This window comes from Vombatus ursinus, unplaced genomic scaffold (genome assembly GCF_900497805.2).
Source record: "Vombatus ursinus unplaced genomic scaffold, bare-nosed wombat genome assembly UNPS02014798.1, whole genome shotgun sequence".
NCBI lineage: Eukaryota > Metazoa > Chordata > Mammalia > Diprotodontia > Vombatidae > Vombatus > Vombatus ursinus.
In genome coordinates, this window is record NW_020954576.1 from 57,097,577 (window position 1) to 57,121,733 (window position 24,157).

General features: G+C 42.3%; 1 protein-coding gene across 1 annotated transcript in view; it reads left to right on the forward strand.

Moving 5' to 3' along the window:
• LOC114050032 (uncharacterized protein C1orf198-like) overlaps window positions 1-23,302 on the forward strand; it is a 50,457-nt gene extending 27,155 nt beyond the window's left edge. Inside the window, 2 exon segments of the mRNA XM_027871559.1 lie at window positions 11,526-12,068; window positions 19,842-23,302. Coding sequence (XP_027727360.1) covers window positions 11,526-12,068; window positions 19,842-19,898 — 600 coding nt within the window. The 3' untranslated portion in view covers window positions 19,899-23,302.
• Window positions 23,303-24,157: the final 855 nt, after the last annotated feature.

Below are 24,157 nucleotides of genomic sequence, written 5' to 3' on the forward strand. Positions count from 1 at the left end.
TTTGATTAGATCTTAGCCATCCTGGCTGGGTAAGGGTTTGAGATAGATTTCCCATGCTCATTGATTTCTGAATGAGGACGTAGAAAAGAGGAAAAACCTTGATCCTGATTCAATAATTACTTGTTAATACAAGAGAGAAATAATCATTTGTCTCAAGGTCTTGAACTCAGGTCTTCTAATTCCTAAGACTGGTGGTTGTTCCCCTTGTACAACACTGCCCCCAACTCATGTTCTCTGCATACTCTGTGTTTCATGCATGTTTATAAAATTGAACAGGTCTCAACTGTGCAGCGAAGCTTGTTTGAATAGTAGTGGGGGGACAGCATCATAACCTGACATTTTTAGGTCAAAACTTCCCATTTCAGAGGTACAAAATAGTCCTATATTCAGCTTGGTATGGGACCTTTTTGTAACAGAAATGGGAAGGATTGGTAGGGAGGAATCTAGCCCATCCCTTCCATTCCAATCACTACTCAAGCTATGGAAATTCAATAAATCCCAAGAATTCCTCTTCCCATTTTCGCCTGCATTGATTAAGCATCAGTAGCTTCAACCAGGGCTTCAACCTGAAGGTTGCCAATGTCTCCAAACTTGAAAACTGAATGATGCCAGTTTTTAAAAGTTGTCATCACTTACTGCAAACAGTAGGATAGTTGTATCAATAATGATGGAGGAACCCTGACCCACATTTCTAAGACTGGTACTGTTCAAACAGAACCTTAGATTCCCTTTTCCAGTTGTTTATTTGACAAATCCCTTTATCTCCCTGGGACTCAGTTTCCTCAGCTGTAAAATGAAGGTGTTAGAATAGATGGCCTCAGACACCTTCAGCTCCAGATTTATGAGCCCATGGTCCTGGTCCTAGGACACTTATATATACAAGCAGTCGCTCTATTTGCATCATCCCATTTGCCACTTTTATGTGTCCGAGACCACTAATTCCAGTGTGGCTTCAAGCCATGGGAAACTAGACTTTTTTTTTTTTTTTTTTAAGGGATGAGAGAGTTCATAGAGGCTTTTAGAAGACCATTTGACATTAGAACCAGAAGGACCTCAGAGATTACAGAACTTCAGAATTGGAAGGGACCTTAGCATTCTAGTCCAACCCAAACCCCCCACCCCAAATATTGACTTCCACAACATGCCCGATACATGATTGCTTAGCATCTACTTAAAGACTTCTGATGTGGGGTAACCCCCCCACCTCTTGAGGCAGCTGATTCCACATCTGCATATTTCTAATTGTTAGGACATTGACCCTGATAGCAAGCCTAAATTTGCCTCTTTGAAACTTCTGCTTTTTGTTCTAGTTCTGCCTTTTGGAGCCAAATAGACCATCTAGTTCCAATGAAGAAATTGGCTCACCTAAGGCCACATAGTTATTGTCAGAGAAAAGACTAGAATTGGTGTTCAAGCTTGAATGCTTTAGATGTATCTTAGTAAATATGATCTCACATATTTATTGAACTGTCATGTCACATGCTCCATTCGCTTTGGCATACCTTACCTGATATGCAGAAATATTGTTGAATTTCATAAAATAAATAGGCTAACAAAATAGGCTAATGTCTCAGACCAAACCCTTTTTCCTCCCGGGGTGCCTACTTTTCTGACCTTACTAGACTGAGACCCCTCTGGTGTGTGCTGACCTTTTCACGAGTTATGAAGGCAGAGTAGGTTTTGAAGGCCACAATACAACTTTTTTCCCTGCTACAGAGCCTGTTAAATTCATGTTACACGAATTCATTCTATACAAACCTGTTTGCCTCAGTTTCCCCAACTGTAAAATAGGAATGCTAATAATAATAGCACCTACTTCACAGGGTTGTTGTGAGGATAAAATGAGATAATAACACTGCTTATCATAGTGCCTAGCACATAGTAGGTGCTATATAAATGCTTATTCCTTTTCTTCCCTTCCCTGATTCCTGTTTTTTGAGCTCTCGGATTTCCCATTTCACCATGAGCCACTGGGAAAATCCCAGTGTGCTAAAGAAGTTAGAAACTCTTACATAAAAGCCACCCTGGGAGTGTGAACTGTGGTCTGACTTCTGCTGGACTTTGAGTTTTAATAGAAGTTTTAGCTTCGTCCCATAAATGGCCTCAAAACACCCCAATGAAGCTAGTCAGTGGTGTTTTTGTTTAACAGCTGAGTCCTGGTTTACAGTCTTGCCTAATGTCACAGCAGTCAGTATTAGAGCTGGCAATGGCATCCAGAATTTCCAAGCTCTCATTCCTTTGCTTAGGTTTTTGCTAGACCAGATTGTTGCCTGGCAGGCTGTTTTATTTATTTTTGTATGGGCCACTTGTGACCATTCACCCTAAGCTACCAGCAGCTCATAAAGATTCTCTTAACAGACCTTCAGTGCAGAATTAGAGTCTCTGTTTCAATTCAAGACCCCTTCCAGGACCTCTGCAGCTAGATCAGCTTGACAGGGTCAGCCTCAAGGCAAATCACCTCAGGCTCTTCAACCACTAAGCCCATTCCTTCCTGAGTTTGCCTAATGTCTCCGACCAAACCTTTTTCCCCCTGGGGTGCCTAGTTTTCTGACCTTGCTAGACTGAGACCCCTCTGGTGTGTGCTGACCTTTTCACAAGTTATGAAGGTAGAGTAGGTTTCGAAGGCTACAGTACAACTTTCTCCCCTGCTGCAGAGGCTGTCAGCAGAAGTTTTCTTCTGGTTTTCCCTCACTCACTGACTGTTAAGGCGGCTGCCACTGGAGACAGTGCTGGATTCCTCCCTGATGCTGTTGCTGCCTAAAGGGGAAAGAACTCTACAGACATGGGAGTGTGCTACGGACGTGGGAGATGGAAATAATAGAGAGGATTCCATTCATTTCCCAGACGGGCTCAGCCTGGAAGGTCTCAGTGGAGAAGTTGTAAGGAGACCAGCCATAGGGTCACAGTGCTAGTTAGGTCCCTGGTGCCTTTATTCTGGCTTCATCCCTTAAAGAGTCTGGTTATTTCTTCTTTACTTCCCTCCCATATTATTCAGCTGTCTGTTCAGCAGCCAAGGGCACATTGAGTCCTCTGATTTTTAAAAACTCCTAAGGGATTGTGCCCTACATAAGGAGCCCTCTTGCCTCATCTGTATCTGTGACATACTGTACCAGCATGGCAACTAGAGGTGTTTAGTCTGAAGGTTTTTGTATCTCACTAGAGGATTTAAGGATGGATAGTGTGGAGGGGAAAGATGAAATGACTGAGAAAACAAAGGCTCAATATTCTGAGCATATTATATTGATTTATTAAGCAATGTATCACAATTGCCCAATAAATTGGTACTAGACCTCCTCAGCTTAGGCCTGGATCCCGAATCCAGGGGGAGACAGACTTTTATACATTAAAAACAATCAAATAAGGCCAATTAACTAAAAGGAAACAATACAACTTGCCCATGGAGGGACAGAATAGGTGCTCCTTTAGCATGATCTAGATGTTTAAAGAAATCTTGTCTAAAGGATTTTTCAAATCTTATTTAGACCTTAGGCACATGCTTATTTTTTGTGACTAATCCACATGCTTCTTGTTACTTCCTGGTCTTTAAAACTTGGGTGAGCTGCTTTTGGCTTCACCTTTCCTCATCTGTAAAATCAAGAGGTTAGGCTAGATGATTTCTAAAGGGCCTTCAAGCTCTAAATTTATGATCCTTTGATCCTTAAGAAACACATGAGATATTGTTTTAAATGAGCTCATTGATGTATGTCTAGAATTTTGTGATTTTGATGATTTCTTCATTTTCGTCCCCGTACTCTAGAACGCCATGAACAGAGTTCATTATTCCAGCCAGAATTGCCCCATGTGCCAGTGACAGGACAAACATTATAAAAATTTAGAACCTCCTCCTCAGTGACCAAATTGTAACATTTCTTTTGTGTTGCTTTTTCACCAAAATCAAAAGTTCTTAGTATTTTCTGAGCCATCCTTCATTTACCTCTTTCCCTCTCCTTTGGGCTAAGTGGAACTTTAATTGTTTGGTTTGTTAATTTATTAGGCTTTGCTCCGATGAAGTATCTTGTGTTCTGACAGTGTTTCTGCAGCCTCTTTCTCAACAATTTAGATTTGCTGGAGGCTGCCAAGTGAAACAATTAGTTTTGGCTGCTTGCACTCATCTGTTTTACTGAAATACTACACATTCTTCTCCAGTGAATAGGGCGTAAAAATAGGTCCTGGGTTCATTGTGGTCTTTCTGTTTTTAAAATAGACATTGCCAGCTGAGACCTGGTTCCCCACATGGTGAGATTATATCCCAAGTGTTGGCATGGGAGCCTTGAATTCTCAACATGCACATCCTGTCCCTGACAGTCCAGCCTGGGAGCTTGGTGGCAGTCTGTCAGCCTGTATCATGGGCGATTCTTTAATATGGACCCTTATTAGTTCTGATGGATATCAAGTTCTGGGCTTAATATGCCCCAGTTAGTGAACTAATAATCAGTGTAGGTGTTTTCACATACCCTGTTTCTTCATCATCCTTCATTTACCTCAGATAAGTACCCACTGGATAGAAGTGTTCTGTGACCTGGAAAATGATTGTCAGATAACAGAGACAGTCTGGTATAGTGCACAGTACATTGGACTAAGAGTCAGGAAGACCAAAATTCAAATCCTGCCTCAGACACTAACTAGCTGGTTGAACGTGGGTGTGTCATTTAATGTCTCTTTGCCTCACTTTCCTCATCTTTAAAATGAATGGGTTGGGTTAGATGACCTCTGAGGTCCCTTCTGACTCTAAATCTTATTATCCTGATATTATCCTGCCCTAGTGCTGTGTGGAGAAGTGATTAAGGAAAGAAGGAAGAAAACAAGCATTAAGTGCCTACTATGTGCCAGGAACTGTGCCAAATGCTTTACAAATTTTATTTCATTTGATCCTCACAATTTTGGGAGGTAGGTACTATTATGATCCCCATTTACAGTCTAGGAAACCAAGGCAGAAGTTAAGTGACTTACCCAGGGTCACAAAGCTAGTTGAAGTGTCTGAGGCTGGATTTAAACTCAGGTCTTCCTGATTCTTTTAATTATTTCCTGTTTAGCCTTTATATTACTTGCTTTGTATATATTTGTTTGCATAGTGTCTCCTCCATTAGATTAGTAAGCTTCTTGAGGGCAGGAATCATCTTTTGTCTCTTTATATATGCCTAGCACTTAGCAAAGTGTCTGGCACATAGTAGGTGTTTAATAAATTTTAATTGAATTGACTTCAGGTCTAGTGCTCTATGCCACCAGCTGCAGAGGCATCTGGTGATTAACCCCATAACAGTATCCTTTCTTGCCTCTAGTGACTATGCATTATGAATATTTCTTAAATGCATTATCTGCTCTTTTCATTTCTCTACTCAGAAATGCTCAGTGACCTCCTATTGCCTTTTGAATACGGTTCAGATTCCTGTGGCATTCAAAGCCCTCTATAGTGAACTTATAAAATACCTTGGCATTCAAAGCCCCTCACATCCCAGTGCCATCTTCCACTTCCAGTCTTCTTACACCTTACTTATGTCCTCTTCCCCTCCCCCTGCCAAGTACACTGTGATCCAGTGTCATTGGCCTCCTTCCTCTTCCTCTTCCTCGACCAAGAAATTCCATCTCCAGACTCTGACAATTTTCACTGGCCTCTGTACCTGGAATAATCTCAAGTCTTCACCTCTTGGCTTCCATCAAGTCCCACCTAAAATCTCACCTTCTGCGAGAAGCTTTTCCCTTAATGATTCCTCTTAATGCTAATGCCTTCCCTCTGAAAGTACTCCAGATTTATGTATACTTTGTTTATACATAATAGTTTGCATGTCTTCTCCCTCCTTAGACTGTGAGCTCCTTGAGGGCAGGCACTGTCTTTTGCCTTTCTTTGTATTTCCAATGCTTAGCACAGTGCTTGGTATGTAACATTTATTTAATGAATGCTTATTGACTGACCTTCCAAGTAAACTGAGCCCAATTCTTTCCCACCCCCGCATAGATTGGCTTAATATCTGCATATCATGGGGGTAGAGGGAAAAGAAAATCTGACATTGCATTTCTATATACCTTCACCTTCACATCCTTGCCTAGCCATAGGTATCCCTGATCCTGAGTAGCCTAGAAGATGCCCACAGTGTGTTCTCTGGTTCTTTGTAGTGTTGTTTGAGGGAATTCTTCTGCTCTCCATATATACACTGGATGCAGCTCATCCCATAGTTCCCATCAAAGTATTATGGAAAGGGGTGTTTATCACCCTCTGAGTGGCAGCATCATGCTGTGGGAAGAGCACTGAACTTGGAGTCAGGAGAGACTTTGGATTCCAATGTCCATTCTCAACACTTATTGGCTTTGTGACCATGGGCCAGCCAAGTACCTACTTCCCTGGGCTATTTAGGGCTCCAAAGAGATGATATATAAAATTGCTTTGCAAACATTGAAAGTGCTCTATAAATGTCAGCTATTATTATAATTTACTGTTAATTTCCAGGAGTTCTTTTCTTGGGCACTGGAAAGGGATAGGCACTGAGAGATCTGCAGTCCTTTGCGGGGAGACTCAGATTAGAAATTACAGTCATCTGTTTTGAGTAGTCATAGACTAGTGTCAGGATAGCAGTGGGGGTGCCTTCTGTCTTTTGGGTACCTTATGCTACCAGTTCCATTTGCTCAGCTAGATGGTTCCCATCATTTTGTGATCCTTCCTAGCTCAAGAATGGAATGGATGGATCTCAGAGCTCCTTAACCACATGTGTTAGAGGTGTTTTGCTCTTTTGAGGTGAGTCAGTGGTAATGAGGTATGCTACTTGCAGAACCGAGAGACTAAAATGTAGAAGTCTTTAGAGCACCCTTGGCCCTGGAACAGTGACGGTGATGAGTAGGAGAACAAAAACCAGGGAAGTCGTATTAAATGTCCTCCATTGTTTCATGTCAGTTTCTAGCCACTGGTGAAATGAGGGTGTGGTCCTTGCTTCATATTTGTTTTTGCAAGGAGGTTAGAATGACTCACATTATAGAAAAGGACCCCAGGGTTTAGACCATGCCAAGGGGCAGTTTTGTGGCAGAGGCTGGGGATGTTTAGGCTGAATTGAGGATAGCTATTTCCTCTTTCTGTCTATCTTTACTCTTTTTCTCCTCTTCCATCCTACATATGTAGTTCTGCTTCTAGGGGGGGCGTGCAGAGTTAATGTTCTTAAAACTATATCCTTAGAGAACCATTTACTTTCCTTCCCCTTTTTTCATCCTCTGTGGTGCAGTTACTTCTCTGTATCCATCCACTTCTCTCTAACAGACCTCTTCCTTTGGGGATCTTGGTGCTGAGACTCCCACCACCCCAGCTCTCCAAGAAAGTAAGACAAGAATTGTGACTTTGGACTCCTTAACTTCCTCTGAGTCTCAGCTTCTGTATCTGAAAAATGCGGAGGATGAGGGGAAGCAGTTGAATTGAAAGTCGCCTTCTAGCTCGCTAGGATTCTCCAAGTCTGTGTCCGTATAGTTGTGTTTGAAAAAGAACCAAAACAGTTTAGTGTAAGATTATTAGCTACTGCTTAAATGCTTCTGTATCATGGTGATGACCTAATTTGGTACTAGTGGGACACTCTTTTCTCCCTACCTCCCCTCTCTTTCCTTCCTTCCCCATCAGCTGGAATACTTACTTTGAGGTCAGAGGTTCTTTTCTGGAATGCTTGCCTGCCTGGCAAAAGCATCTAAAGAAAGATTCCTATTTGGGGTAAGCTGCTGGTCCAAAAAAGGCAGCACCCCCCAACTTGATATAGTATCCAGTTTTGGGTTCCTCCTCTGCATTACAATTTCCAGATCAAAGTCAAACCCATTCCCAAAAATCTTGGGTCCCTACTTCCGAGCTATTTTTAGCCAGTATGCTTATTTAAAGAAACCATCATTTCTGTGTTGACAGTGTCCCTGAATAGTATTGTGGTAGCTCTAAATATGCATGGCATACAGGATAGTTCACTTAGCAAATAGAGCCTGTTTAAAAATTACATCAAATAAATATAGAGTACCTACTATGTGCAAAGCACTATGCTATTTAAAGCTTCATCACATGCAATGTGAGGTGACTTGTTTGCAGCATGATATGGTGGAAAGGACATTGGCTATGGCGTCTGAGGCCTGTCTGTTGTAATTCAGTCATGTCTGACTCTTGGTGATCCCATTTGGGGTTTCCTTGGCAAAGATACTGGAGTGGTTAGCCATTTCCTTCTCCATCTCATTTTTACAGATGAGGAAACTGAGGCAAACAGGATTAAGTGACTTGCCCAGGGTCACATAGCTAGTAAATGAATGAGGCCAGATTTGAACTCAGGCAGATGAATCTTTCTGACTCCAGGCCTTACACCCTATCCACTGTGCCACTTAGCTACCCTGGAGTCTGGTGGCTTGGGTGCAAATCCCGGTTGTAATGCTTAAAAACTGTGTGACCTTGGGCAAACAATAACCTCCCAGAGCCTCAGTTTCCTTTACTCTAAAATGAGGAACTTGGACTGGATGTTCTCTGAGGCCCCCTTCCAACCCAAGATCTGTGATAATCCTATGTCTGTGACATCTATGATGATCTTATCACTTTGGACCTGTATAGCTTGTGATTTGAAGCTCTGAATGGTGGAAGATAAAGCTATTTTTGTGTCTTCTGAGACTTTACTTATTATAGGAATGGGGATGACTTTGCTTTGGAATTGTCTGGCTGTGTATTACCCAGATCTCTTCAGTTTACCTCCTGAGCCCCAGGTGGGGATCTCCAAGCAGGCATGTATGGAAAACCCCTAAGATGGAGAGATTGACAGCTCTGAACTTTTACAAAGCATGAGACCCCTTCTGGCCCCAGTAGGACTGCCTTGCCACCTTCTTGAGAACTGACAGAGCGGAGATGGAGACAAAGGGAAAGAGAAAAGAGCTTCCACTTTGTGACTCGTTTTGGAACCAGCTGGAACAAGTAGAACCCCATTGTTTGCCTTTCTTAACACATCGGTGGCGGGGCAGACCTTCTTGTCATTCTCTTCTCTGCATCTGCAGTCTGCTTTCTGCTCTGAGTAGGGCTGGGAAATAGAAGGAGTGAAGGGGCACGCACTGATCCTGAATCACTCCTTCCAGCTCAAATGACGTGGAGCAATTAGAGGCGAGAATGGTGGCTGATGAGCAGGAGGGTAGAGAGAGAGAATGGAAATGTTTCCTGATCTGTTTAAATGATGATTTAAAAAAAAAAGCTGATATCAGAAATAGCTTATTTGGCATAAACTTGGGAGGAAAAAAAAAGGCATCCCAATGAATTGACACTCCAAAAAAGACTTGAGTTTAACAATCGGTGACGTACTGATCAGAAAAAAATTTAGCAGGGTTATCTTAAAAGGTTGGCAGCAGCATCTTCCACAAGACTTGTAATATACCCATCTCTGAAAGCTCCCATTATACATGGTGGTGTGTTGTTGTGGCCATCAAGGAACTAAGACACAACCCATTCCCTGTAGGTAGTTGCTAGGGTAAATGGGCAACCAGGTGTTACAGTGGATAGAGTGTTGAACTTGGAGGAAGACCTGAGTTCAAATCATGCCTCAGATATGAGTTGTATGGCTCTGGGTAAGTCACTTAAATCTGTCTCACTTTGTTTCCTCATCAATAAAATGGTGGTGGGAGGAGGTGTAATACTAGCACAATAAATTTTAGGTTTGATGTAAAGGATAAATGAAAGTACTTTGGAAACCTTAAAGTGTTATATAAATGCTGCTACTACTATTATCATCATCATCATTATTATTATCATTTTGTAGATTGCACTGCTCAGAGACATATTGCATCCTGGGTCATCGCCAGTTGTCTCGACTCTTGTCTTGCCATTGGACTCTGATGAGTCTAAATAAAAGAACTGTTTGGTGAGGTCAGGGAACTAGATGTTGGGAGTCCTGGGTTTTTATGCTAGCCACACCCTTGTGGGGGTGGGGGTTAGGGGAGGGGGGATGTCTTCACAATAAATCTCTCCCCTGCTGTAAGAAACAGGCTACAGAACTCACCAGTGCCTCTAGGTAGACCTGGGGCTCTGTTAGGGGCAGGCCTGACTCAGTCCAGTACCCTGTTGATTCAGGTTTGATGTCGGGTGAAATGAAGCATTTGTAGGTCATTGAACAGTTACCAAAAGGAGACTTACTTAGCATAACATAAAAAAGGGTGCAATAGCACTTTGCTCTAAGCTCAGGTACCTAATCCCCCTTGTCTCTTTTATGGAAACACATGTGGTCTGCAGAGCATGGAGTCACTCATCTGTTCAGCAAGGCAGGGAGTGGTCTTTCGCTGTCTTGAGACATCTACTGAGTCTGAAGGCTCTGCTCCTGTGTGGGTGGGCCTTTGTGTGGTCTTAGGTGACCAAGACATCAGTGCAGCCAGAGGGTACTAGGGAGCTGCTTCAAGGGACACACAATTTTCATCTCCCTTCTTCCCACCACCACCAGTACCACATCAGGTCCCAGACTTTTCACATTTTTGGGAAAATCTGGCCTAATTTAGATTGGAGGGAAGTGGGGACAGACCCTGGTAGATACTTGTTCCTGTCACAGGCTCCGTGTGCTATGAGGGGGCCAAAAGGATTCAAGGAAATAGCCTGGCTATTTCAGATATTTAAAACGAACATTTGCTACTTAGCCAGGCAACTGAGTTCACACAGGGATTTTTCCATTGAAGGAGATGATGATGGGAATATCATGTTTGCAGAAGAGCAAGAATTTTGAACCAAATAAATGCCATGTGTCATCAGTCTTCAGTCTTGACAGAGATGCTATCTAAACAGATACCTGGAGGTTAGGTAGCATTGCTAAGTTGACCGTTGCTTCTCAGTAACCCCTTTTTATCATTATAGACTTTTAAAGTTTTATTGGTGCTTTTTGTTTTTTTAAATCATAGTCATTTCTGGAAATCCCCACCCCCTCCCTCAGCCTGTAATTGAATCTTCCCTAGTAACAAAGAAAAACATTTAAAACACCCAATGCAGTGACCTTGTCTGGTGATATAGACAACAGTTTGTCCTATTAGACCCTCTCCTTTTTCCTGAGAAGAGCAAGATATATTTCACTATCTGTTTTCTGGGCTCATTACTGGTTATGTTTGCTTTTTTTTTTTTTTAAAGTAATGTTATCTTGTAATATACATCTCATATCCATTATGGCAGACTTCGGAATAGCTACCAGGGGAGGTGGTAGAGCAAGACCATGCAGAGGGTAAATATGCTGATTATTAAAATGAATTTTATTAATGGGCTATCTTCATAGTCATCTCTGGAAATTCCCCCCCTTACCCTGGAATTGAATCTTCCCTTATAACACAGAAAAATAGTTGAGCTATAACACCCAATACAGTGACTTTATCTGACAAAGTAGACAACATTTTGCCGTAGGAGACCTTCATCATGTTGCTGAGAGGAACAAGGTATAGAGAAGACATTGACCAGGACAGTGAAGGAAAAATTGAGGGAGGGCGTGGCATGAATGGTGGATTAATAAATCTGTTGTTCTTACTGACAAGGTTTCATTGTATTTTGTTTTTGTTTTTCTCCTTTTCCATGTTTCTTTTCTTAGAGTCAGATGGATTTCAGCATTGCCTCTTTGTCCATCCAAGAGCCAAGTGGCACAACCCAGAATGAACCGAGGCAACTGTCCAAAGTCCCTCAGGGTGCCCAGGCCACCAAATCCTCTCAGGGAAACAAAACATCAAGCATGGATGGCCTAGGGTCCATCTGGAAGGAGGAGGAATCGTCTTTCTGGAAGATAAATGCAGAGCGCTCCCGAGTGGAAGGACAAGAGTCGGATTTCCAGTCTCTGACCCCTAGCCAGATCAAGTCCATGGAGAAAGGGGAAAAGGTCCCCGCAGGCCATTACCGGCAAGAATCAGTCCCAAAGGACAGAGAGGTGGCCAAAGGGGAAAGACCCAGTGGCCCTTGGCAAGAGAAATTTACTTTCTCCACCCTGAGTGCTGAGAAGGAAAAGGCCCGGTCTGGCCAGTCTTCAGTCAGCTTGCTGGATGATGGCTTCCTCTCTGAGTCTGTGGTGAAGCTGTCCTCATCGGGCACCAAAATGGAGGAGACGGAAGATGCTTTAATCTCAGAGTCCAAGCCCACACAGGTTAGATGGTCTCCCCCACTTTCTCTTGCTTCACCCGTTTCGCACAAAGAGGAGCTAACCATTGACATGCACACGTACAAACACATACATATACACATCTGTTCTGTTTTGCCCCCCGATTTTACCACTAGCCAAATATAGCAGGGTTAACTGTGTGGTCCCTTCTCATCCATGGGCCTGCATGTCTGTGAAATGGGCATTCCCAATGTCATGCCATGCCTGTTTCCTGAGGAGGTTTTGAGTAGAACATTGGGTAAGGAGAGGGGTAATCTATTGATGTGGAAGCAGAGGAGGTCGGTAAATATTTTGAGAGCACAGCTCCGTGCTAGACACTAAAGAGAGACCATGGGGCTGCAGGTGTTCAATCAATGATGCGCCCTGAAGAGGAGGCAGAGGGAATGGAGGCAAACGTTTAGTTTTATGCAATGTATGTTGTGGTGAATTGAATTAAGCATTTGTTGTGAGCAGCATGGTAGAAGTGGGGACATCAGGCTGAAATAAGAATGTTATCATTAATCTATGGGATTTCGATACCTCAAGGGAGTCTTCCGGGATTGGTTAACTCGTTATTCCAGAGTAAGGGGAGGGAGAGGGAAGGATTCCTTTCACTGAAGGGAAGAGAAGCACAGGAAGGACTTGGGAGAATGAGATGGTCCTACAGGGGAAGGAAGCAAGAGGAAAGACAACCAAGGATCACTGCTTTTGGATTATTTGCTCTGCGTGTGTGTATGTGTCTGTGTGTGTGTGTGTAGACTGTTTTTTGCCAGTTGGGTTGCATTTCTTAAGAAGTTAGAGCTCTAAACGGAGGAGGCTAGAACTGTGATAATGTTGGAAGCTTGAGTTCTGCAGCAGCTGTCCTAGCCTTCCTTGTTTGTTTTGTGTTCCACTTTGTAAGGGGCATTGTTCTGCAAGGAACAAAGTTGGGTGTGGTCCCTTCTGTGAAATCTCTACTGAGAAGGGACTTCTCTGCACAAAACACTTTCAGCAGTCACCTCAGTCAGAATTTTCTTTCTACAACATTGAGCTAAGTGAAGAGCTCCTAAGGACCATAGCAGTCATTCTTTTTCTTCATTTAGCATTTTTTTTTAGAATATGTCCGTGATTTCCTTTACAGAATCTCCCCATTGGAAGGGTCCTCAGGGGTTATCTGGTCCACCCTGTATCTCAATAAGAATCCTTCCTGCTACATACTTGACAAGCAGCCATCCAACCCATGCTTAAAGACTTTTAGTGAAAGACTGGAGGTCCATTACCTCCTGCGGCAGCCCATTCCACCTTGGGGTAGATCTTATTCTTAGCAAGTATTCTCTTACATTAGAGTTACTCCACATAACTTCTACTCAGTTACCAGTTGTATCCTCCGGAGTAAGGCAGAAAAAGTCTGATCCCTTTTCCTTTCCTCCATTTTTTTTTTTTGGTGGCGAGTCTGGGTCTCCCTATCTTACTTAGACTGAGATCACAGTGGCCACTCCCTACCCCACTGCCAATTTGGCACTGAAATTTTGACCTGCTCTGTTCTTCACATTGGCCAGTTTACTTTTCGGTAGGCAGCCTAGTGGCCCCCATTCCCAGGGGCTCACCATACTAGTTCTGACCTGGTGCCAACACCCTTTAACTTTAGCCCTGCTGTAGCTCAGAGCTCAAGAGTTCAAGAGATCCATGACTTTCAGCCTGCCCTATAGCAGAGATAGCAGGCATGCCCCGCTCCCCAGCTGATCTCTTTTCTATATAACAACCCTTTAGATGCTTGAAGACAGCTATCCTGCCCCAGAATCTTCTCTATTCTAAACAAAACACTCTCAGTCCTTTCCACTCATTCCCATGACCTGGAGACCCTTTGCCTTCCTGGTCACCTTTTCCTGAATGTTCTCTAGTTTATCAATATCCTTCCTAAAATGTGACAGGTATAACTGGACACAATATCCTAGATGTGGTCTGACTAAGGCAGAGTCAATGGGGCTATTACTCTTTCTCTGGACTATTATTCCAACCTAGGATTACATTTGTTTTTCTTTTGGCTATAGCATCATACTGTTGATTATCACTGTACTTGGGATATCTGGTCCTGGAAAGTAGAAAAGGGATAGGAAGTTGAAAACCTGCTTAACTGGAAACTGAAGAGGAATGATAGTCATGTTCCTAAATCTGGGCATTTCTTGAAGTCCCAGAGTTGCCAGAGGTGGTAGTCAGACCGTTTCCTTCTGTGTTGTGCTCCTCAGTAACTGCCAGGTTGAAAAAGCCACATGAAAGCCATGGTTGTTCTTTGGTTCTCCATCATGGAATCACGTGGCAACCAGGGTGAGGGTGGTTGGTCTAGGGGCAGAGCCCAGTATGCTATTCCTGGCTGTCCCCACTGTTAATTTGCTGGGTGACTTGGAGACGGGTCTTATCGTCCCTACATAGGTTGTCAATAGAGCTGCCAGTGCTCTTGGCCATCAGGGTCAAGTGCTCAGGGTTCCTTTGGGAAAACAACAAAACAAAACACTGACTTGACTGTGTGTTGCTTCTGTTTTCCTATGAGGTCTCTTCTGTTCTCAGTTTATCATATAACCTTCTGGTTGGCACAACCTCCAAATCTGTAATTCTCTTCTCCTGACTACTACTTCCTTCTGAGTCAACAAGGTAGAGAAATGGCTCATAAAATGCCCTCTAGAACATACTTTATAGGTGGGCATCCATTTCCACTGATGGGGATCTCATCCCTTCATTAGGCAACTCATTCTAGTTTTTGACAGACCTGATTCTATCAGCCAGTCAATCAGTAAGCATTTGTTTAGTGTTTACTGTGTGCCAGGCATTATGCTAAGCACTGGGCATACAAAGAAAGACAAAAGAAAGTCCCTGCCCTTGAGGAGCGCATAATATAATGGGGGAGGAAAAAAGTTCTTCCTTCCATTGAGCCAAATGTGACTTCTATTCATTTGTCCTGGTTCTGCCTTCTGCATGTAATTTCTCTGCCTTATAAGAACCTTATAAATATTTGAAGACAACTATCATGTGCCCCTTCTTACCTCCTCCACTCATGTCTTCTCTTCTATAAACTATCTATAATAATACCCATAAACTATTAATATCTATATAACTTCAGTAACTATAGTTAATACAGTAACTCCTCATATCATATGATTTCCAGACTTCTCACTTTCCTGGTGACCCTCCTCTGGACACAGTCTCATTTCTCATTGTCCCTCTAAAAATGTAATCTCAAGAGCCAAACATAATACTCCAGATAGGATCTGACCCACGCAGCAGCAGCCAAGTACAGAGTACAGTGGGACCGTTAAATTCAGTCAGTTCAGCAGACATCAAGTACCTGCCATACGTAATGCACTGTGCCTAGACCACGCTAAAATCTCGCCTCCTTTCCTCTGGATACAAAACTTTTATCTGCGTAGCTTCGGATGATGTCAGTCTTTTTGGTGGCCACATTCGATTCATTAAGTACTTACTGTTTGTCAGGCACTGTTCTAGGTATTGTTCAAATATCCATCTTACAGGTGGAAAGGGTCCTGGACTTATAGTCATGGGAACTGAGCTTGGATCTCAGCTCTGCCCTTTACTCCTACGTGGCTTTGGGTTAGGCATGTAACTTTTCAGGGTTCCAGTGTCCTCTCTGTGAAGTGATGGGGTTGGACTCGATGACCTCTCAGATCTCTTTCAGCTCTAGTTCTGTGACTGTGTATATCGACATCTTCATGTTTAAGGGCAGGGGTTAGGCTTCAAAGGAAGATTGTCTCAGGGGGTGAACTTTTCAAAAAGTTGTGGGAAGAATGATCTGGGGACTCAAACCGAGACTTTGGGCTCCCACCCTAGAATGAGTGCCAATATGCCACATTGCCTCCTACTAAGTCAGTGAGCATTTAGTCAGTCAACAGGCATTTATTAAGTGTCTACTCAACTTCTGTGCTAAGTACTGAGGATACAAAGAAAGGCAAAAGACAGCCCCTGCCCCCAAGGATCTCACTATCTAATGGGGGAGTTGATGGGCAAATAAAAATGTATGGAAGGAGCTATGGACAAGATAAATGGGAAACTGTCAACTGAGGGAAGGCAACAGAATTAAGAGGGATTCTAGACTTCCTATAGAAGGTGAGATTTTAGATAGGACTTGAAAGAAACCTCGAGACAGAGATGAAGAGGGAGAGTTTGCACACATGGGGAATCCCTGGAGCCTGGAAATGGAGTGTTTGAGGGACAGCCAGGAGTCCAGTGTCACTGAATTGAAGAGTATGTGTTGGGGAGTAAGGTGTAAGAAAACTGGAAAGATAGAAGGGAATAGGAAATGAAGGGCTTTGAATTCCAAACAGAGCATTTTGTTTTTGATCCTGGAGGTGATAGGGAGCCACTGGAGTTTATTGAGTAGGGGAGCAACACGGTTGGACCTGCACTTTAGGAAAATCACTTTGGCAGCTGAACGGAAGATGGACTGGAGTGGGCAGAGACTGGTGGTAGGCTATTGTAATATCCAGGCACGAGGTGGTGAGGGCCTGCTCCAGGGTGGTGACAGTGTCAGAGGAATTATACATCAGGTGTTTTTTGAAAGAAGTTTTGATGGTGAAATCTAATGGCCTTGGTAACCAATTCTATATGGGGGTGAGATATAGTGAGAAGTTGAGGGTGATACCCAGATTGTGAGGCTGGGGGACTGGGAGGATCATCACCCACTGCCCTCAGTAGTGAGAGGGAAGTTTGGAAAAGAGGAGGGTTTGGGGGGAAAGATAACGAATTCAGTTTTGGACGTGTTGAGTTTAACTGGACATCTAGTTCAAGATGTCTGAAATGTTATCTTTGGTTTTGGCCTATTCTTAGCCTGCCAAGATTTCTTTGAATCCTGATTCTGTCATCTGCTGTTTCCTTCCCAGCTTTACTATGTTGAAACATTTAAAAAATATTTCCACTTCAAATGGTTTAATTTTTTAAAAATGGTACTTAAAGGTAATAAATTATCTGAAAAATTCACTTCCACGGAACTCTTAACTCATTCCCAAGAATACTAGATCAGTGGAGTGTTGCCACCATCTGTATGCTGGGGACAGTGGGATAATTACATTGGATAGAGTGAAATTTCATGAAGTAGGTGGGAGAAAGCAATATTACAAAGGAGGGAAGGAACTTGGGTTAGTAGAGCTAAGGGGGTGAGAAGGGCACTCAGTTTGGTGAATAGGTTAAGTGACTTGCCCAGGGTCACACAACTAGTGAGTGTCAAAGGCCAGATTTGAACTCCGAAAGAGGAGTCTTCCTGACTTCAAGCCCAGCACTCTGTCCACTGCACCACATAGCTGCCCTATTTCAATGCTATATAAACGTAAATTGAATTGACCCCTGCAGGTGCTCATCTACCAGTATAAATCACAATGCATCCACACCTTCATGAGTTTCCATCGTCAAACATGTTCATTAGATGGGGCCAAGTTTTTAGTAATAATGTCTTCCAAACTAAATTTGGCTGATTTTTGGACTCTAGCCCAGTCCTCAAAGCCTTTCTGGCTTGGTAGGATCTCTCAGAGCTTATGCTGCCACTACCTAAACCTAAAGACTCCAGGGTTCCTCCATGATGAAGCACTGGAGTAAGAAGCATTGGAGTGTGGGTGTAATGCCACTTTGCTAACAATCACATCAGGACTGATAAATCCAACTGAGAGTTGCCTCCCTGAAATTAGTCTGAAATACTGTAGATTTTCCCAACAATACTGTCTTTGTCCAAAATGTCTCTCAAACTCCTCTATTGGAATTGCCTTCAGGATCTGCCACTGTTTCTCTTGACTACCCTCAGTGGTAGCATGAGTCATTTGTAGTAGTCCAGGTAACACCTCCTTGCTTTTGTTCCACTTGGGGGTTTATGGAGCATAACCTGGTAAATGTCACTAATCCTGTTATGTGGATTTTGGATTCATGTTCCCTAACCTCATCTGGGCCCCTACTTGCATGAAGGTCTCTTTATTCTTCATTTCAAAATTCCTCTGTATTTTCAACTCATCCTTTTCTTCTTACTTTCTTAATGAGAAGCCTTCTTTCTGAGGCTTCCTTTGTCGATCTTATCCTTTATCTCTTGTTCTTAGAGCCTTCTCCATCAAACCCCTTGATTACTTCTTCAGTCTCTCCCTTTCTGCCTAGATCTACTCTGTGTACACACACACACACACACCCCCACACCCGTCTTCACCCTAGTCTATCATCCACTTGAACTACTCTTTTAAGAAGTATAGGGAAAAATATCTATGCTGGAGGCTTCCAATTCTTCTTCCCACTCACTCCTTAACACCTTGTCATCTGGCTTTTTGCCCTTACCACTTGGCTGAGACTGTTCCATTCAAGGTCTCCAGTAACCAAATCCAATGATCTTTTTTCAGTCCTCAGCCTACTTGACACCCGAATTTTTGCTCAAGCTGGTTGCTTCCCCTGGAATGCTTTTCACATCATCTTCATCTATTGAAATCCTACCTGTCCTTCATAAAGGGAGTGGCATTTGGATTGGGCCTTGGAGTTTTCCCTGATCTCACCATACGGGAGTGTTTTCTTCCTCTTTTAAATTCTTATAGTATGTCTTTGTGTGTGTCACTTAGCATAATCTGCCATGTGTTATATTTATTTGTGTGCATGTCTTCTCTCCCCTACTGGGTAGAAAAGTCTGTGAGGACAGGAGATGTTCGTTATTTTTCTCTGTTACTACTGTAGCCCCAAGGATAGTACTTTGCATAGAATAGGCACTATGTATTGATTGATTGAAAGAATGAATTGTTGAATGAGAAAGCTAGGTAATAATACTGTATTTGATCAAAAATAAGGTGTAACTAAGAAGTGATGAGAATGATTTTTCTTGTGTGGCTTATGAACTCTCTCTGAAGGCAGATGTAAGAGAATTTCCAGAAATATCTGGAGTGTTGTTAGAATAAGGAACTACTTTGGGGAACAACACTCACTTGGACATATATTGTTTCATTACTCTTTAGTCACATGTAATTTGTGTGAGAGCCCCTTGAGAGTTTCCACTGAGGTGGGAAAGCAATTAAAATGGACAGGCATTTGGAAAGGAAGGAAGCACTCTGGGCAAAATGTGCTTCTCTGCCTGCTGGTCATCCCCACACTTGGTCTTCAGATGCCTGGTGGTTCCAGTTCAAAGTTTTGGAGGGAGTGCCCAGCCCAGCTCCAAAATGTCCCAGGATCATGTTTAGATCTGAAAAAACTTTACAAAAAAACGATAGCAGCTTTGGACCTCTGGGATAGCCTGTATATGCAATTTATTCCTTTAAATTGGGTCCCTTTGTTTCAAGTGAGTTTTCCTTGACCCTAAGGATGCGCTTAGTTTAGAGATTGTCATTTAGCTTCCTTTGAATGATACAAACTTCCCTATCTTTTGCTCCTCCCTTGTGAAGATTACTTGTGCTATCAGAAAGACTGCCTTTAAGATTGTGTGTGTCTGTATGTGTATGTGTGTGATGATTCAACATGTCCTTGTCTTCCTAGTCACTGTTTTATTTATTCTTTCGTTTCCTCTAGACTATGTCTTATATGGATAAACCCAAAGCTGACGTGCTCACAGATGTCATTAGGAAGGAAGGGAGGGAATGCTGGATGCTGGCAGAATCAAGCCAGCCTGTCTTTAATTTTATTTAATTTTCTAGTTCCAAGCACTGGGGTATATTGAGGTCAGGGAGATTCTGAGAAGGAAGCAAGCACTCTCATTTGGGTCATACTAAATGAGAGGCTGTATTTAGAATTTGCTTCACTTGGAAAAAAAAAAGCTCACTTGTCTTTTTTTTTTTTTTCCTACAGCTCAATACAAGTAATGTCATCTTAAAGACGGGATTTGATTTTCTGGACAACTGGTAAAATGAAACAAAACCAAGAACCCCCAAACTCTTTTTTCCCCAAAGTGTTGTGCTGGAGAAGCAGGATAAAGAAAAGGGCAACTTCCTCCCCCCCAGTGTCTTTCAATTTTTCTAGCTTTTGTGAACTTTTTTCTTAATAATTTGAAACTATTCAATGTTGCCTTGTCTAGATGTTACCATTGTTATAAGATCAGGCACTTTTTTTGGGGGGTGATCGATAATGACAGCTTTCAATTTAGAATTTTTAAAAGCCTGCTACAAGCTGATTAAATATTGTAGGGGAATCTTCTGTCTCAAACTTCACCAAATTCTCTTTTCCTCACCTGTATCACTTCCCCCCCCCAGAAAAAATACTTATTTTTGAATATTTCATAGAGAAAAGCTACAAAAGCAGACTGTCTTCTACAGCCTTTTTTTATTTAAGAGATCAACTCTTTTCTTTACAATGGTTTCCTTGGCTAAAAGGCTCTGACATCTCAGCAGCAATCATGTCAAGATTTACCTCTCTAAATAACTCACCAGACACTGCCAAGCTGTGCAGGTGGTCTAGTCCTCAATCAACAATTCTCCCGTTGGTACTGGCCTAGATCCTCCTGTCAGTCCTAGAAACCAGTGCATTGGTACAAGTCAAAGAAAATAAGGTTGTTATCATGCCGCCCTAATACAGATCAATACCATGGATGGCTTCTTTTTTTTTAATTGCATTCTTAAAGTTTTGTATTAGCCTTGTATTATTTCATATCTATTTTAGTAACTGTCTCAGAGCTACACCTTACTTGAGTTTTGTACCAGTTTCTTCTTCAAAGAGCTTTGTTCCTTATGTGTCCCTGGTGATTCCTTATCTAGGTGGGAATGTGGAAACTATGTCAGTCATTATTGGATAAAGGGCTATTCTGATTGGTTGTCCTAGAACCCAGTGGGACACTGGTTGATGAACCAAGTTTCTCTGTTCTAAAAGATTCAAAGACTGCTTACTCCAACAAATAGTCTGCCTTGGCATGTGTTCCTCCCAGAATACACCAGGCATTCCTCCCCACCATCAGCAGAAATGGAGGTGTAATATCACCACTAACCTAGCCATCCTGGAGAACTTTGGGATTCTGATGTGATAGCAAGGGACCTTCCTGGGGCTGAGACTGCCTTCACAGGACTTTCCTTGCTCGCTGTACAACCACTAACTTTTGCTGGAGAACTCCAGTCCTATTCAGTTAGCTTACCACATTAGATATAGCTCCCGTGGAAGGGGAGATACACATAGAGCCTTCTCTGTAAACTGCAACTGTGTTGTTGCCTCTGGCATCTCCCGTCCCCATGCAGGTACTGGGACAAATTCCAATGCAGCACGATTCACACACTGCCTCTCACTGTGTCCTCCTCACCTGAAGCCTTAATTTCCCTGAGCCTTTGCCAGTGAATGCTTGGCTCCAGTATCAGAGCTTGTGCCTGTTAGAATTTGAGGGGGTGTGCAGGGGTAGGATGGGATGGGTGGGTCTTTTTTTGTTTATAGGACTTCATTAAAAGGTTCTCAGAATGTTTTTTTTTTTTTTTTCCCCTCTCTCCAAAGACACATGGCAACTACTTTATTTTTTAAAGGAGAATTTTTGCCAAAGTAGCATCCTGGCCAACTGTTGGGTTGGGCCCAGACAAGGGCTTCAAGTCTGTGAACCACACATGGGCCCCTTGGGGCTTGGCATTTTCAGCTCCTCACTGTGTCAGAGGGGAGGAATACAGCTTGGCAAATACAGGTTCTTTCTGCACTCAAGTATAGTTGATCTTTAAAAGGAAAAAAAATTCTAGCTTTCTGAGTTACAGGGGAAAAAAAGTTCTTAAAATTCCTGAGCCTAGGGTCTTGCTTCTTCAGCCAAGAGTACTTGATAGAGCAGCAGTAAAAGGATGATGTAATTGACCATCTATTGACCATCTGGTCCCATTTTCACAATGGGAGCTCCTCAAAGCCTGGCTGACAACCTAGCCACTCCCATCTCAGCAAGAAACTGAAGCTGGTTTATAATGGCCTAGAGAGTAAACTTCTTTTTTTTAAAAGATTGATTTAAGCTTGCTTTAAATTAAGCTTCTTGGGGCAGAGATCTGAGGGCCCTGATAGATGAATTTACTTTCTTTTGGAGAGATAATTGTTATTTTGTCCAAATCAGCTATTTGGACAAATAGGGGGAGGAGGTGGCTTCTTAAAGCTCTGATATTTAGACATGTTAAATGTCTTCATCTTATCTAGTGTTCAGTCTAGGGCTAGGTTTCTTCTAATTTACAGCGTAGTAAAAATTTCATGCTTAAGAAATTCTCAATAGCACAACCTCTTGAAGTTAATTTTTTTTTTTGATTAAAGGAAACCAGGGAGAGATTATTTCAGTTTTTATTGATTGAGAGGTAGCAAGGTATAGTGTGGAATGGACAGTTAGTTGGCCATGAGCTAACTGTGTGCCTGTCAACAAATTCTTTAACTTCCCAGGGTCTTAGTTTTCATATTTGTAAAATGGGCTCATAATGCTGTTTCTTGCCCACCTTGTAGGGTAGTTATGACCAAAAAAAAAAAAAAGCCCTATACATTGAAGTTCTTTATAAGCAGCAAAAATACTATATACTTGCAAAGCACTATTATTAATTTTTTACCTGCTTTGGAGAAGTATTGTGAAGGAATAATGGAAGGCTCATGGGGAAAATTCCTATGGCTATCTAGTGTTCCCCAGACACATCAAATATCAGGGAATTACGGGAGGCCTCAGGTCATGTCCTTTACTAAAAGATAATATGAATCACTAAGAGATTGTTTTTTTTAATCCTTGGGACTAAACTCCAGCACATAGGGAATGTCTTTATACTTCTCCCATGATAGTCAATGATGCTCCACTCCCAAAGAGAAGAAAATTGAGGCTCAGCTTTGCCGTGTGCTCTTCCCTAGAGTGAGATGTCAAAACAGGCATTTTTATTTAAAACAAACTTTTCCACTGCAGAGTGCACAGCTGGAGTTCCTCCCTGCATTCTTTACCCTTAGGATTCAACTCAAAGATTTCAAGTAATGCTTTAGGGGACAGCATCTTTTTAATTTCCCTCAAGCAGGATGGAAAGCTGTGATTCTTCTTAGAATGGCATGGTTTCCCTGTCTTCTTTTCCCTTCCCCCCACCATTGCCCCACTGAAGGTTTCTCCCTTTGGAATTCTGGCAGTCCTAGACACATTGGGAGCAGCTGGTAGAGCATGAGGCAGCCTTGTCAGTCACCCCAGCCGGCTTTCCAGCCTCCGTCCTGACAGCACAACCTAAGGCTTTGTGTGTGGTTGGATGCTTTTCCCTTTCTTTGATACGCATTTTCAAAAAGACAAATTCTTACTGACAACTTGTACTTGGTCATGTTTTATAATAATAACCTTTAATAAAGTCGTTTTAAATAGATTATATGTGTACATGTGTATGTTCTTCACCTCCATCTTTATGGAAATGCTCTAGGAGCCCATTTTGGAATTTCAGTCCTCAAAGAAGAGGAAAGGTTTAGCACTAATAAAAATATTCTTGAATCTTCCCTGGGAAACATTCTTCATGCAGTTAGTTACAAGACTGGTCATTTGGGTGGTTGTGTGTATGGTCAAGGGAGAAGTATGACCAACAAATAACACTATATACACAGCAGGAAAGAACAGGCTCTGTCTTATGTGACGTACAGTCCTTCAGGGAAAATCTCTTCCCTGCTGAAAGTCCTGGACAAAATGGATCATTGTATTTTGATGTGACCCAACACATGAAATGCTGTTTCCCATTTAGATCTCTGGATTAGTCTACTTCAAGTTGATCTTCAATGAAAAAAAAATACAAACCACCTACATAAGTCTTGTTTCATTTGTTAATAGTGCTAGTGGTAAATGGCTAGTTACCTAATAAGGAGTGGTATTTCTATATTCCCACCCTCTAGGTCAAACAGTTGTTGTATTGTTGTTTTTTAATAAATAAACCTGAATGTATTAAAGTGCAGTGGAATTCTTTCCATTGGACTTGGAGCCAGGAAGATTTGGGTTCAAATCCTACCTCAAATACTTACTAGCTGCGTGATCCAAATCACTTGATCTTTCTGGGCCTCAGTTTCCTCATCTGTAGAATGAGGCTGTCCATATGATCCAATGACTGTCTAGCATCAAACTTATGGATACTGCAACTGATGGCCTCTCTGTAGAATCTTCCTCATTTGGTAATTCAGCAAACACTTATGTATGCACTTATGTGCATCTCACTGTACCAAGTGATGGAGATTTGCCA